Source organism: Eleutherodactylus coqui, chromosome 2 (genome assembly GCF_035609145.1).
Source record: "Eleutherodactylus coqui strain aEleCoq1 chromosome 2, aEleCoq1.hap1, whole genome shotgun sequence".
NCBI lineage: Eukaryota > Metazoa > Chordata > Amphibia > Anura > Eleutherodactylidae > Eleutherodactylus > Eleutherodactylus coqui.
Genome location: NC_089838.1, coordinates 85,987,682 through 86,004,112, shown reverse-complemented (window position 1 = coordinate 86,004,112; position 16,431 = coordinate 85,987,682). Strand labels below are relative to the sequence as shown.

At 45.4% G+C, this 16,431-nt stretch overlaps 1 protein-coding gene across 2 annotated transcripts in view; it reads left to right on the top strand.

Moving 5' to 3' along the window:
* HRH2 (histamine receptor H2) overlaps positions 1–16,431 on the top strand; it is a 100,583-nt gene that overhangs the window by 72,257 nt on the left and 11,895 nt on the right. Inside the window, exon 3 of one of the 2 annotated variants that reach the window (XM_066589809.1) lies at positions 15,680–15,840. The exons of the other annotated variant lie outside the window; for it this stretch is intronic. Within the exon in view, the coding sequence (XP_066445906.1) occupies positions 15,680–15,692 (13 nt within the window). The 3' untranslated portion in view covers positions 15,693–15,840. The remainder of the gene's footprint in view (positions 1–15,679; positions 15,841–16,431) is intronic. 2 annotated transcript variants of the gene reach the window in all.

Sequence of the window (16,431 nt, the reverse complement as noted above, 5' to 3'; positions counted from 1 at the left end):
TCCTTTAAATTCTACATTTAAGCTCTCATGAATCCTGGGCAGACCTGGAATACAAGGTCCTTATGCTAACATCAGAACATTGTGTAAAGAGACACATAAACATAGTCCTGACACTGTGCTGAACTCATTGCATCACTAGGCATCAGTTGCTCAGTGATCTAGTTAAAATCTTGGCTTCCTTTTCAGCGCTGTGGCACTGATTGAGCAGTGCCCTCTTCCTACAGCCAACTCCCAGGGCTGCTCCAACCTAGTGAGTCCAGTGTTCCAGTAAGTTACATATCAGTCCACTCAATAGAATAGACACACTGCAAAAGTTATTGCATTTCCTCCAGAGGGGCTGATGTTACTGCTACTGGTATTGTGTTGAAATGATTTCTGTACTGGGACATGGGGTTTACTGATATATTGTTAATATCTTCAACCCCTAACAGAACTCATATCAGCCCCTGCAGAAGGGTTGTTTTGGCCTAGAGTTTTCTAATATGCAATAAATAGACTATGCATGTCAAGTGACTTTGTAGCCTCCTATAATCACAACCAACCCTTCTAGGCCCCCAATTCTCTATTTGCATTAATAATCTTAATTAATAAATGCTGTATTAATACAGAACATGAGATCTCACAATAACCTGTCAGGAGTCATGATGTCAACACACTGATATGCATATTTTTTTGTCTTCTTTGATGTTTTTAAGGAGGTGCTATATTACTTGTTGGGTTAGGCAGGTGACATTTAATGGAGAATTTACATTGTCTGGGGCCCCACATGTGGTGCAGAGTGTTAAGGCAGCAGAAATGCAGTCATAAGCTCTCGCTCACAAAAGTTGCGGGTTCAATCACCACTTCTGGATTGTATACTCCCCCAACTTTGGAAAGAATTAAGTACAATGATAGACAGATCCTTATTTGTAATATGCTTTATTTTAAAAACAAAAAACAGTAGCCAGCCCTCCACACAAATTTTTTTCCCTAAATATATAAGAAAAATAAACAAAAAACAATACCGGTTCAGGTAGTTGGCGCAAGGTTGACTCAACCCTTCATCCTTCCAAGGTTGGTAAAATGAGTCACCTGCCTAACCCAACAAGTAATATAGCACCTCCTTAAAAACATCAAAGAAGACAAAGAAATCACCACTTCTGGATTGTATACTCCCCCAACTTTGGAAAGAATTAAGTACAATGATAGATCCTTATTTGTAATATGCTTTATTTTAAAAACAAAAAACAGTAGCCAGCCCTCCACACAATTTTTTTCCCTAAATATATAAGAAAAATAAACAAAAAGCAATGCTGGTTCAGATAGCCGGAGCAAGGTTGACTCAACCCTCCATCCTTCCAAGGTTGGTAAAATGAGTACCCAGCTTGCTGGGGGGTAAAGAGATGACTGGGGAAGGCAATGGCAATGGCAAGAAAGTCTACCAAGAAAATATCACAATCTGACTTCAAAGGAGACAGTCATGACTTAGTGCTTGCACCAGTGGACTTTACCTACCTTACATTATCTCCAATTATTCCACCTGTCATCAGAGTTTTATGTGTAAATATGTAGAGAAGCGTTATTTAATGGACTGGTCTTTTCCTCATCCTTCTACACCACTACCCCACATTATTTTGGAGTGGACCAACACTTTCAGTTTTAAGTTTAATATTTATGCAGTTGAACATTTTTTGGTTATTTTTGGTAATGATTCTCTCTGTTTTAGTATTTTCTGCCTTTATTTGTGTTGTACTCTGCATTTTTCATTTATAACTCTTCATTGCCTCTTTGATAACCTTCTTGCTTTAGAAGTTTAACCGTTTGCAATCCAATTTTGGATTCAGGGTTTCCTAGGGGGTTTTCTCTTTCTGCCATTATACAATTGTGCCATCTGCTGGCTAGAGCCAGTACTGTGGTATGGCACATGCTGGAGAGGCCCCCGACAACAGATCGGCCAGTAATATACACTAAGAATACCCTGCCGGACGTCTTCCGACATCGGAGCTTTACAGCTTTCAATCAGAATGTCTTCAGATGTCAGACAGGGGATTGGAAAAGGTTAAACAATTTCTTTTTGTGATGTGTTGTGCCTGTCTGTCCTATTTCTAACTTGTTTATTTTCTTAAAGGGGTTGTGCAAGTTCAATTTTTTTTAAATTAAAACTAGCTTCCCCATGCAATCGGTTGATGAGCTGTCATTGGTAGGAGCAGCCTGTTATGCCCCGTACATAGGCTGCTGCTGTCTGTAAACATTATGTCAGAGTAGAGACCCAGAGCTGCCAGTGGGGGACATGAAAGGAATGGGGAGTGGTGAGTATGAGATAGTTTATTATTCTGGGGCATAGGGAAGCTAGTTTTAGCAAAATAAAAATTGAACTAGGACAACCTCTTTAAGGCATGTATGTTTCTTATGTCCCATTAAGGCTGGTTTCACACCCACACCCGAGGTGCCAGCTTCCTGCTCTATTCAGGGAGCAAGAAAGGGGAATCCCCATGGCTGAATGGTTCAGTCTCATGATGGAACTCAACAGCACTGAATGGACTCCATTGACTATAATGGAGTTTATTCGGTTTCCACTCAGCTGCTCAGCTTTTGGCCGGAAGAAAAAGCACTCCATGCAGCACTTTTTCTTCCGGTGTTTTGAGCTGGATCTGTGGGAGAATATCCCACCAGATGTGAAACCACTCTAAGTTTGTGTATTATTATATTTGAGAACATTGTCCCAGTTTATGCCATTAAGTATCTCTCTTAGCCAATGATAATTGGCTTTTCTAAAGTTTACAGTTTTTGTACTGTAACTCCTGTATTAAACATCCTTTTAAAGGATAATTGTGTTGTTGTCTTGTGATATCTAATACCTACAGTAATGACCCACATCCTGTACTTTTGAAATTACATTACACTAATGGGTCAGGCTTAGAAGTGTCTCCCTTGGTGTTCAGTCCTTTACTATCACCAGAAGGTAATAATTGCCTTTTATTATTGTTAAAAATCCAGTATCTTTCATTGAACCTACAGGTCCCAGCTTCCCAATTTATATCAAGGTGGTTGGCATTCCCCATAATAATTGCTTTGCTATAATTTGCTGTCTTATCTATTTGCTTAATTAGTACATTTTCTGTTGATTCTATTATACTTAGAGACTTAACACAAACCCCAATCAGTATTTTCTTATTCTTATTTCCACGCATAGGGACTCCACATATTAATTTCCCTAACAGATATCACACAGGATGGTATTTTACATAAAAGCAGCTCTCTTCCCGTTTTTATTTTTACAATAATTTCTGAATAGACTGTAACCCAGCAAATGAACAGCCCAGTCATAGTTATCATCCAGCCAGGTGTCTCGTGTTCTCACTATGTCATATTTCTTTTTCCATAATCTGAATTGCAATTCCTTAATTTTATTAATGAGACTTCTGGCATTAGTGTAGATGTGTTTTATGTGTTTCTTTTTCTCTCTCTCTTTTCCTCCTATCCCTATTACTGTTCTAACACCCATTTTGCATTTGTCAATTGTTTCTGCTATTTTCAGCTGAATCAGTACAATGCTAGGTCTTTATGTCTGATCCTATTATATTCATTGAGATAAGTGCTGCCAAATGTATTCAGATGCTGCTTACTTCCACAACCTGCATAGAATTATTATGCACATCTGGCCAAGTCAAACATATCTAAGCTTAACACACTAGGAAATTATCCATTCTATTTTTTGAAATATATTTAACCAAATTATAACATGTATTTGACTGGCTTATGTGAGGTCTATTTAATTTCAAATGTTAAACAGTCCTTTGCCAATCACTTACTCTTATAAGTATATATATATATATATATATATATATATACATTAGAGATGAGCGAGCACCAAAATGCTCGGGTGCTCGTTACTCGGGACGAAATTTTCGCGATGCTCGAAGTCAATGGGCGACCCGAGCATTTTTGTATATCGCCGATGCTCGCTAAGGTTTCCATTTGTGAAAATCTGGGCAATTCAAGAAAGTGATGGGAACGACACAGCAACGGATAGGACAGGCGAGGGGCTACATGTTGGGCTGCATCTCAAGTTCCCAGGTCCCACTATTAAGCCACAATAGCGGCAAGAGTGCCCCCCCCCCCAACAATTTTTACTTCTGAAAAGCCCTCATTAGCAATGCATACCTTAGCTAAGCACCACACTACCTCCAACAAAGCACAATCACTGCCTGCATGACACTCCCTTGCCACTTCTCCTGGGTTACATGCTGCCCAACCCCCCCCCCCCCCCCCCCGCACGACCCAGTGTCCACAGCGCACACCAAATTGTCTCTGCGCAGCCTTCAGCTGCCCTCATGCCACAACACCCTCATGTCTATTTATAAGTGCGTCTGCCATGAGGAGGAACCGCAGGCACACACTGCAGAGGGTTGGCACGGCTAGGCAGCGACCCTCTTTAAAAGGGGCGGGGCGATAGCCCACAATACTGTACAGAAGCAATGAGAAATATAATCCTGTGCCACCGCCATCAGGAGCTGCACACGTGGGCATAGCAATGGGGAACCTATGTGCCACACACTATTCATTCTGTCAAGGTGTCTGCATGCCCCAGTTAGACCGCGGTTTTTTATAAATAGTCACAGGCAGGTACAACTCCGCAATGGGAATTCCGTGTGCACCCACAGCATGGGTGGCTCCCTGGAACCCACCGGCGGTACATAAATGTATCCCATTGCAGTGCCCTGGACAGCAGAGCTAACGTCAGATTAAATGCAGGTGGGCTTCGGCCCACACTGCATGCCCCAACTTGACCGGGGTTTTTAATTCATAGACACAGGCAGGTACAACTCCCTATTGTGAAGTCCCTGTGGACCCACAGCATGGGTGGCTCCCTGGAACCCACCGGCGGTACAAAAATATATCCCATTGCAGTGCCCATCATGGCTGAGGTATTGTCATGTTTAATGCAGGTGGGCTTCGACCCACACTGCATGCCCCAGTCAGACTGGGGTTCTTTAGAAGTGGACACATGCAGTTACAACTCCGTGTGGACCGACAGCATGGGTGGGTGCCAGGAAGCCACCGGCGGTACATAAATATATCCTATTGCATTGCCCATCACAGCTGAGGTAATGTCATGTTTAATGCAGGTGGGCTTCGGCCCACACTGCATGCCCCAGTCAGACTGGGGTTCTTTAGAAGTGGACACATGCAGTTACAACTCCCTGTGGACCGACAGCATGGGTGGCTCCCTGGAACCCACCAACGGTACATAAATATAACCCATTGCAGTGCCCAGCACAGCTGAGGTAATGTCATGTTTAATGCAGGTGGGCTTCGGCCCACACTGCATGCCCCAGTCAGACTGGGGTTCTTTAGAAGTGGACACATGCAGTTACAACTCTGTGTGGACCGACAGCATGGGTGGCTCCCTGGAACCCACCGACGGTACATAAATATATCCCATTGCAGTGCCCAGCAGAGCTGAGGTAATGTCATGTTTAATGCAGGTGGGCTTCGGCCCACACTGCATGCCCCAGTCAGACTGGGGTTCTTTAGAAGTGGACACATGCAGTTACAACTCCATGTGGACCGACAGCATGGGTGGGTGCCAGGAACCCACCGACGGTACATAAATATATCCCATTGCAGTGCCCAGCACAGCTGAGGTAACGTCAGCTTCAATGCAGGTGGGCAAAAAATTAATTGGATTACACTGTAGGCGAGGGCCCCAAAAAATTGGTGTACCAACAGTACTAATGTACGTCAGAAAAATTGCCCATGCCCAACCAAGAGGGCAGGTGAAACCAATTAATCGCTTTGGTTAATGTGGCTTAATTTGTAACTAGGCCTGGAGGCAGCCCAGTTAAAATAAAAATTGATTCAGGTGCAAGTTTCAACGCTTTAATGAGCATTGAAAGGTATAAAAATTGTTTACAAAAATTATATGACTGAGCCTTGTGGGCCTAAGAAAAATTGCCCGTTCGGCGTGATTACGTCAGGTTTCCGGAGGAGGAGCAGGAGGAGGAGGATGAATATTATACACAGATTGATGAAGCTAAGAGGTCCACATTTTTGATGGTGATAGAGAACAATGCTTACATCCGCGGGTGCAGCCTACGTATTGTTTAGGTATCGCTGCTGTCCGCTGGTGGAGAAGAGAAGTCTGGGGAAATCCAGGCTTTGTTCATCTTGATGAGTGTAAGCCTGTCGGCACTGTCGGTTGACAGGCGGGTACGCTTATCTGTGATGATTCCCCCAGCCGCACTAAACACCCTCTCTGACAAGATGCTAGCCGCAGGACAAGCAAGCATCTCCAGGGCATACAGCGCGAGTTTAGGCCACGTGTCCAGCTTCGACACCCAGTAGTTGTAGGGGGCAGAGGCGTCACGGAGGACGGTCGTGCGATCGGCTACGTACTCCCTCACCATCCTTTTACAGTGCTCCCGCCGACTCAGCCTTGACTGGGGAGCGGTGACACAGTCTTGCTGGGGAGCCAGAAGCTGTCAAAGGCCTTAGAGAGTGTTCCCCTGCCTGTGCTGTACATGCTGCCTGATCTCCGCGCCTCCCCTGCTACCTGGCCCTCGGAACTGCGCCTTCGGCCACTAGCACTGTGGGATGGGAATTTTACCATCAGTTTGTCCGCTAGGGTCCTGTGGTATAGCATCACTCTCGAACCCCTTTCCTCTTCGGGTATGAGAGTGGAAAGGTTCTCCTTATACTGTGGGTCGAGCAGTGTGTACACCCAGTAATCCGTAGTGGCCAGAATGCGTGTAACGCGAGGGTCACGAGAAAGGCATCCTAACATGAAGTCAGCCATGTGTGCCAGGGTACCTGTACGCAACACATGGCTGTCCTCACTAGGAAGATCACTTTCAGGATCCTCCTCCTCCTCCTCCTCAGGCCATACACGCTGAAAGGATGACATGCAAGCAGCATGGGTACCCTCAGCAGTGGGCCAAGATGTCTCTTCCCCCTCCTCCTCATCCTCCTCATGCTCCTCCTCCTCCTCAACGTGCTGAGATATAGACAGGAGAGTGCTCTGACTATCCAGCGACATACTGTCTTCCCCCGCCTCTGTTTCCGAGCGCAAAGCGTCTGCCTTTATGCTTTGCAGGGAACTTCTCAAGAGGCATAGCAGAGGAATGGTGACGCTAATGATTGCAGCATCGCCGCTCACCATCTGGGTAGACTCCTCAAAGTTTCGAAGGACCTGGCAGATGTCTGCCAACCAGGCCCACTCTTCTGTAAAGAATTGAGGAGGCTGACTCCCACTGCGCCGCCCATGTTGGAGTTGGTATTCGACTATAGCTCTACGCTGCTCATAGAGCCTGGCAAACATGTGGAGCATAGAGTTCCACTGTGTGGGCACGTCGCACAGCAGTCGGTGCACTGGCAGATGAAACCAATGTTGCAGGGTGGCAGCATCCGTGTGGGACTTGCGGAAATGTGCGCAGAGTCGGCGCACCTTTCCGAGCAGGTCTGATAAGCGTGGGTAGCTTTTCAGAAAGCGCTGAACCACCAAATTAAAGACGTGGGCCAGGCATGGCACGTGCGTGAGGCTGCCGAGCTGCAGAGCCGCCACCAGGTTACGGCCGTTGTCACACACGACCATGCCCGGTTGGAGGCTCAGCGGCGCAAGCCAGCGGTCGGTCTGCTCTGTCAGACCCTGCACCAGTTCGTGGGCTGTGTGCCTCTTCTCTCCTAAGCTGAGTAGTTTCAGCACGGCCTGCTTACGCTTGCCCACCGCTGTGCTGCCGTGCCGCGCGACACCGACTGCTGGCGACGTGCTGTTGCTGACACATCTTGATTGCGAGACAGAGGTTGCGTAGGAGGAGGAGGAGGGTGGTTTAGTGGAGGAAGCATACACCGCCGCAGATACCACCACCGAGCTGGGGCCCGCAATTCTGGGGGTGGGTAGGACGTGAGCCGTCCCAGGCTCAGACTCTGTCCCAGCCTCTACTAAATTCACCCAATGTGCCGTCAGGGAGATATAGTGGCCCTGCCCCTCTGTGCTTGTCCATGTGTCCGTTGTTAAGTGGACCTTGGCAGTAACCGCGTTGGTGAGGGCGCGTACAATGTTGCGGGAGACGTGGTCGTGCAGGGCTGGGATGGCACATCGGGAAAAGTAGTGGCCACTGGGAACTGAGTAGCGCGGGGTCGCGGCCGCCATCATACCTTTGAAAGCCTCCGTTTCCACAACCCTATACGACAGCATCTCCAAGCTGATAAATTTGGCTATGTGCACGTTTAACGCTTGAGCGTGCGGGTGCGTGGCAGCGTACTTGGGCTTGCGCTTCAACACTTGCGCTATCGACGGCTGGACGGTGCGCTGAGAGACATTGGTGGATGGGGCCGAGGACAACGGAGGTGAGGGTGTGGGTGCAGGCCAGGAGACGGTAGTGCCTGTGTCCTGAGAGGGGGGTTGGATCTCAGTGGCAGGTTGGGGCACAGGGGGAGAGGCAGCGGTGCAAACCGGAGGCGGTGAACGGCCTTCGTCCCATCTTGTGGTGTGCTTGGCCATCATATGTCTGCGCATGCTGGTGGTGAGGCTGGTGGTGGTGGCTCTCCGGCTGATCTTGGCGCGACAAAGGTTGCACACCACTGTTCGTCGGTCGTCTGCACTCTCAGTGAAAAACTGCCAGACCTTTGAGCACCTCGGCCTCTGCAGGGTGGCATGGCGCGAGGGGGCGCTTTGGGAAACAGTTGGTGGATTATTCGGTCTGGCCCTGCCTCTACCCTTGGCCACCGCACTGCCTCTTCCAACCTGCCCTGCTGCTGCACTTGCCTCCCCCTCTGAAGTCCTGTCCTCAGTAGGCGTAGCAAACCAAGTGGGGTCAGTCACCTCATCGTCCTGCTGCTCTTCCTCCGAATCCTCTGTGCGCTCCTCCCTCGGACTTACTCCAATTACTACTACCTGAGTGATAGACAACTGTGTCTCATCGTCCTCCTCACCCACTGAAAGCTCTTGAGACAGTTGCCTGAAGTCCCCAGCCTCATCCCCCGGACCCCGGTAACTTTCCAAAGGTTGGGCATCAGTCACGACAAACTCCTCCGGTGGGAGAGGAACCATTGCTAGCCATTCTGAGCAGGGGCCCGGGAACAGTTCCTGGGAGTCTGCCTGCTCCTCAGAATGTGTCATTGTAATGGAGTGAGGAGGCTGGGAGGAAGGAGGAGCAGCAGCCAGAGGATTCAGAGTTGCAGCAGTGGACGGCGCAGAATTCTGGGTGGTCGATAGATTGCTGGATGCACTTTCTGCCATCCACGACAGGACCTGCTCACACTGCTCATTTTCTAATAAAGGTCTACCGCATGGACCAATTAATTGTGAGATGAATGTGGGGACGCCAGAAACGTGCCTCTCTCCTAATTCCGCAGCAGTCGGCTGCGATACACCTGGATCAGGAGCTCGGCCTGTGCCCACACCCTGACTTGGGCCTCTGCGTCCTCGCCCGCGTTCACGTCCTCTAGGCCTACCCCTACCCCTCAGCATGCTGTATTACCAGTAGTGCAGAAACAGAACGCTGTAATTAAATGTGCCGCTTATTGGCCTGTGGTTGGAGGCTGACTTCGCTTACGGAGCGCACAGCAGAGGCAGGAAAGAATTTTGCGCAAGCCTGCTGTAACACTTAGCTGGCTGCGTATGAATTAGGACAACTACCCCCAGCAGAGACGCAGTACAGTCAGGACGGTCACAGGCAGCCCAAATAGATTTTTTTTCCCAAATTTTTTTGGAAAAGCCCACTGCGTATATAGACTGGATATGTCTTCCACTGTCCCTGCCTCACCACCACTACTGGCCGTGGACTATGTAAAATTACTGCAGACTGTTTCACTCTGGACAGGATGACAGCGGTGATGTAAGAGGCAACGCAGAGGCAGGAAAGAATTTTGCGCAAGCCTGCTGTAACACTTAGATGGCTGCGTATGAATTAGCACAACTATCCCCAGCAGAGACGCAGTACAGTCAGGATGGTCACAGGCAGCCCAAATAGATTTTTTTTCCCAAATTTTTTGGGAAAAGCCCACTGCGTATATAGACTGGATATGTCTTTCACTGTCCCTGCCTCACCACCACTACTGGCCGTGGACTATGTAAAATTACTGCAGGATGCAATGCTCTGGACGCAATGCTCTGCACGGCCGATATACCAAAAAAAAAAAAGTGGGCAACACTGCAAAAAGCAGCCTCAACAGTACTGCACACGGTCAGATGTGGCCCTAAGAAGGACCGTTGGGGTTCTTGAAGCCTAAAATCAATCCTAACACTCTCCCTATAGCAGCTCCGGCATCAGCAGCACTTTCCCTGATCTCTGTCAGAATGCATCTGTGGCGAGCTGCAGGAGGGACCGATTTATATACTCGGGTGACACCTGATCTCGCCAGCCACTCACTGCAGGGGGGTGGTATAGGGCTTGAACGTCGCAGGCGGAAGTTGTAATGCCTTCCCTGTCTTTCTATTGGCCAGAAGAGCGCACTAACGTCTCAGAGATGAAAGTGAAAGTAACTCGAACATCGCGTGGTGCTCGCCTCTAGTAACGAGCATCTCGAACACGCTAATACTCGAACGAGTATCAAGCTCGGACGAGTACGTTCGCTCATCTCTAATATACATATTTTAAGTGGCAAACTGGTGGCTGAACTTTAAATATAGGGCAAGGTATCCATCCGTAAACAGTAGTTGGAGAATAAACACTAAGAAGCATTATGTTAGTTGTTTATGACCTCATTTTCCCTATTAGGACTGAATGCTAGCATTGGAGTTCCAACAACAATTAACAGTGAGAACTGCTCTATGAAAGTTTTATTGTAATTACAACTGATTATTTGTGCAACTCTGGATTTACATGGTTAAACAAGACTTGGTCTTAATCTTTTCTAAACTCTAGTAGAACTCTTAGACAATCAGTGTTATGCTTGAACAATATTATCAGTCTGCAAGGAAAAGTCAGACGAATTTAAAGCAGCAAAATGAATTGAGTAAGAAACAAAATGGCCAAATCAAAACAGCTCTTCAATTTGTTTCTATTGTTGCCTAGATGTACACCATTAAAGTCTGGTATTCAAGAGGCACAGAGCAATATATGGGGAGGAGAGGAAAATCTATTAGTAGATATGCTTCAAATAGAGTATTGATATTATAGCCAAGTGTTGTTAGAAGGGAAAATATGGAAAACATTGTAAATGAAAAATATCTTAAGTACTAATGATGAGCGATTATTGTGATAATCAGGTCGGGTGTGATTGGCCCCATTTTCCAAAAATAATCGGGAATCAGGATGACTCAATTCCAATTCCTATTAAAGTCAATGGGAATAAAAAATCAGGTTCACTAATTTGACCAGCAAAAGATGCCTAATGCAGACTAATGGGAATATAGCTGGTGTTTCTTTGATGACTGTGGCTCTTTGGTTAGCACTATGGCTTTGCAGTGCTAGGGTCCTAGGTTCAAATCTCATCAAGGACAACATATGCATGAACTTTGAAAAATTCTATAGAGATAGTGTCCTTGGTCATATTTGAACCTAGAACTCAAGTCAACAGTACTACCAACTGAGCGACCACACTTTTTCTTTCTTCTCAAGATATGGAGAAAGAACATAAAATCTCATACAGCTGTTGCACAGATTTGAACCTAGAACTCCAGCATTTCAAGCAATAGTATTAACAACACACATAATTTTTTCAGTGATTTATGATAAAAATTGAGTCAGGCTGACCTGAACCAAATGTCTGAAAATGGGCCCAATTTTACCCACCAAACAATCACAGCAAGCAACCCTACAAAATTCTTAACACTTTAATTACCAGCTATGTATCAGATTTTTTCATTTTTCATCTCCGCATTTCAAGAGCGATAACTTTTTTTATTTTTCCATTGACATAGCCTTATGAGGATTTGCTTTGTTTTTGCGGGCCAAGTTGTATTTTATTAGTGGCCCCATTTAATGCACTATATAATGTACTAGACAACCTTTAAAAACTTTTATGTAGGGTGAAATGTAAAAAAATATGAATGCGACATTTTCAGAGGTTTTTGCCTTTGCGCTATTCATGGTGCAGTAAGAATGATACTATGATGAGATCATTGCATCACCGTGCATCAGTTGCTCAGCTCCCTAATAAAAATCTTGGCTCCATGTGTTTCTTTACCAGTGCTGTGGCACTGATTGAGCAGTGTCCTCTTCTTACAGCCAACTCTCTGCTATGACTTAGTTATTCCGGTGTTCCAGTGAGTTGAGTCCACTCAGTAGATACTGATACTATTGGCAATCTGTGATCGCATCCCGGGGAACCAATGGTAATTAGGATGGGGGACCCTTCTTTCGGTTAACATGCTGTAAAAGTGGAGTGGCCCAAAGTCTGTATATCTGGCCCTGGGGTGGTATAGGGGAGTGATAATATTAGTGGGGTCACTGTGGGGGTCAATATTATTGCTGGGGCTGGTATAGGGGACACTAATACTACTGAGGCCGCTCTGCACATGGCATCATACTTCAAGCTGATTAAGGGTATGTTTACACATGACGGAAATGCTGCAGAATGTCCGCAGCGGAAATTTCCTGCAGCAAATTCTGCATCTAAAAGAACAGTCAAAATCTGTACCATTGGTGCAGATTTTGACTAGAAATCAGTTGGAAATACAGAGCATCTCTCTCCCTTACCTCCTCCAAGGGCTATCAGCTGTCAGCACTCCCCAGCTTCCGGTTCCTAGTAGCCTGGTCAGGTGCGACTGCTACTGGGCATGTGATGCTGGTCAGGTCAGGCCACTACAGGCCGCTGGGAACCAGGAATCGGGAGCAGTGACAGCGGGAAGCCTTTGGAGGAGGTGCGGGGGAGCACGGCATAGTATGTCTTTGCTTAGATTGGTGTTAGTTTAAGTCTCAAATTTCTGTGTGTGAACATTTATTTAGATCAAGAGGGATGTCCCCCCTCACCACTGCATTTGTGTGTTATAATTGTGTGCCATTCAAACCAGTTTCATTTTAGCCTGGTGAAGCATGGATAACAGAACCATCCAAAAGCTTGCTGTAACATCATGTATTTTTATTAGCAATTATAAAGGTATCATATCTACAAGACTACCTGCTTTCTCTTACTGAGAACAATCATACTTTGTTCACACCAACAAACAGACATGGGAGTCCAACCCAGAACCTCATGCATGCAGCTTACAACACAGCAGAACATACATGACACCAAGCACCAGGGTTCTGAGAGGAAATGAGATAATGAATAAAAAAACAGCATCTTCTAGTAATAGAGGCTGGTATCTATATGCAGAAGACTGGTGATGATTGGCTGGCACAATACACACCCAGCCAGCTTAATCATCCCACATGTGTGAAAGTGTGCTCCTGGAAACCCCTAGCACTACAGAGCACAGCGTAACAGACAGTTACAGCACAACGTAAAAGAGGTAAGTCTCAGGAGCACAACATAACAGACAGTAGTCACTAACAGAGCTGATCTGGATCTGCTAGGACCCTGCAGCTATGCCTTAGCAGGGAGCACCCACCAGTCATGTGATTACTGGGTTGTAAGTTCACGTATTTTGGCCAAAATATGAAACAATACCTCATATTTATCACTATTTATAAGTGAAACGGGGTGCGGCTTTGAGCACTGGGGGAGGCTGGGTTGCCAGTGTGGTTCACCTGTGGGGTGCAGAGCAACCCACTGAATTCAAACATTTTGTCATTAACAGATTGTAAGCCTGTGTGGTGCACTACACATACCATGTTGCCTGAGACCCTGTATTCACTGTTTTGTGCAGGAATAGGCACTAAGCAGCCACCCCCCTCAATATAATCTTCATTATTTTAATTATTGCACTTGGCAGCTTTTCACAAGACCGACCTAATTGGTTTACTTTCAACAAAGACAAAGTCCATAAAGCGAACTGGGGAACTAACAAGGAGGGATTTAATAATTGTAGTCAGTGCTTTACTAAAAGAGAAAATCTCTATGAATACATCATTTAACAACTGGCTCTTCATGCTAACAGTTGACTGTTCTTGAATCCATTTAGGGACCTTTCACACAGCACGGAATATTCTGCAACATCATTGTGGAATATGCTCTCTTGAGGAATATTCAGTCCCAAAATCCACACTACTAACATGCAAATTTTGGTGTGAAATTGAAAATGTTGTTGCAGAACATATCATCCTATATGAAAGGGTTTTAAGAGTTTTAAAAGAGTTGATCAAGTTGTTGAAAAATGCAGGCAAGGGATGGAATAGTATAAAATTGAAATGAAAGAACCAGTACTTACCAGGTAAATTGATCCGGTCCTCCTTTTTTACATGGCCCCAGCGATGACACCCAAAACAGACCAACACTACTGACGTCTTGTATAGTATTCTAGGAATTGTAGTTACTTGTACATGTATAGGAATTAACTGGCCAGTATAAGGTTGTAACTTCACAGAGAGAACAATAGGAGCCATTTCAGAAAAGTTATATCCATAGTTGATGGGGGCAGAAGTGGGGGATTAGGTAAAGGATTAAAAAATTGCTCAGAAAACCTCTTTAAAGTGACCCTTCAGTCCTGGACAAACAAAGATGGCTAAACCGCTTCTCTGACTACCTGATGCACACTACGTATAGTGTGTATTGGTAGTCTAAGACACTAAATGCGTCTTTGCTCATGTGAAAAGCCCTGGTTAATCAAAGCAGGTGTAGTGTTTTAGACTAATGATACACACTAATGCACAGTGTGTATCATGTCGTCAGAGAAGCCAGTGTGGCCATCTTTCTTTCTCCAGGACCGGAGGGTCACTTTAAGAAAGTGAAACATAGGTTTCAGACTCAGTGTGCATGAAGTCTTAAAAGGGTTATCTAGGCAGCACCTGAAGGGAGATAGACCTGGGTCAGAATGGAAGCACTGCTCTGACGCCTGTGTAGTAAATGCCACTTCTAATTACAGGCATAGCTCTCATTGAAATCAATGGGACCCCAGCCTGCAATTACAAGTGCAGCTCCTATTGATTTCATTAAGAGCTGTGCTTGCAATTACAAACGCTGGCCACTATACAGGGGTATCCCAGTGCATCCTGGTGGGTGCTTCCTGGATAACCCCTTTAATAGTACAATCTATTTCCCAAAAACTAGACCTCATACAGCTACATCAACATAAAACTAGTAAGGTCATTACAGTTCGAAAATTAATGGACAAAAGCAAAGAAATTGGCTGATCATCAAATGGTTAAAAAGCGACTCCTACTTATTTTTCCAAAGGTTGAAATGAAGATGACCTCCCCTGAAAACAGTAAGTTTGCAATAAAGCGATTGTCAAGGAGTATAAAATAGCACCACACTTGTCCACAAGATGTTTGGTACTGTAGTTAAGCTCTAGCTGCAATGCCAGACACAACCCATAGGCAGGTGTGGTGCTGTTTGTGGAAGAAAAAAAATCATCAAAAGTTCTTAAAAATATTTTTAATATAAAAGTTTGATTTATACAATAGGCCATTTTCAGATGACATATTCCCTTTAAAGTATGTTGTCACAAGAAAAATACTGATTATCTAATACTCTGAGAACTTTCTGAAAAGTTATAATAAAACTTACCATAAGATGATCAATATGATGCCTTTATTTAACACTATTTACTCCCAGTACTAGCAAGTCAGTACGTTATAACATTTAGAATCTCAATGTACATCATTCCACTGATGCATATTTACTTCATTTTTTATAATTTAACCCTTTCCAGCTCAGGACCATAAGTTACTCATCATCCTTGATCTGTAACCCTGTACAAGGCTTGCCACCATAACCATATACTTCAGGGTGCTCTATGCAGAGTCCAGCTGGATCAGTGGACCAGGTCGAATATTACAGGAGAAAAGTAAAATAGGGTCAAGAGCACATTGGGTGAGTGTGGATCTTAAAATCCTTCTTGAAATGTCATTGAGCTTGGAAAGGGTTAAATTTGCATGCTTTTATGATGTAAACATTTTAGTATGAGGATAAAATTACCTATCGTATATACTTGAGTATAAACCAAGTTTCTCAGCACATTTTTTTGTGCTGAAAAAGCCCCCTCAGCTTATACTTGAGTCAGGGAAGGGATAAAAAAAAACCTCCATGCTCACCTCCCAGCCGGCGTCTGTGTCCCCAGCGGCGGTGCAGCAAGCTGCTAGAATCCTACCCGCTGTCCTCTCTGCTCAGCTCTGTCATTCCCTGCTGTCGGCGCTGTGATTGGCTGAGAATGATAGAGCGCTGTCTGTGATTGGCTGGTGCTCGATCCAATCACACTGCTTCCTTCCACAGTGCTGACGGTGGAGGATTTGAATGCCGAGCAGGGAGATGACAGCGGGGAGAATTCTAAAGCAGCAGCTTATACTCTGGTCGGCTAATACTCGAATATGTACGGTATTTATTTGCTTCAAACTAAATGAATATTTAATACTGTGTTTTTTTCGTTAACATGTTCTGTTTTCACACTGGCCACTGAGCTAACAA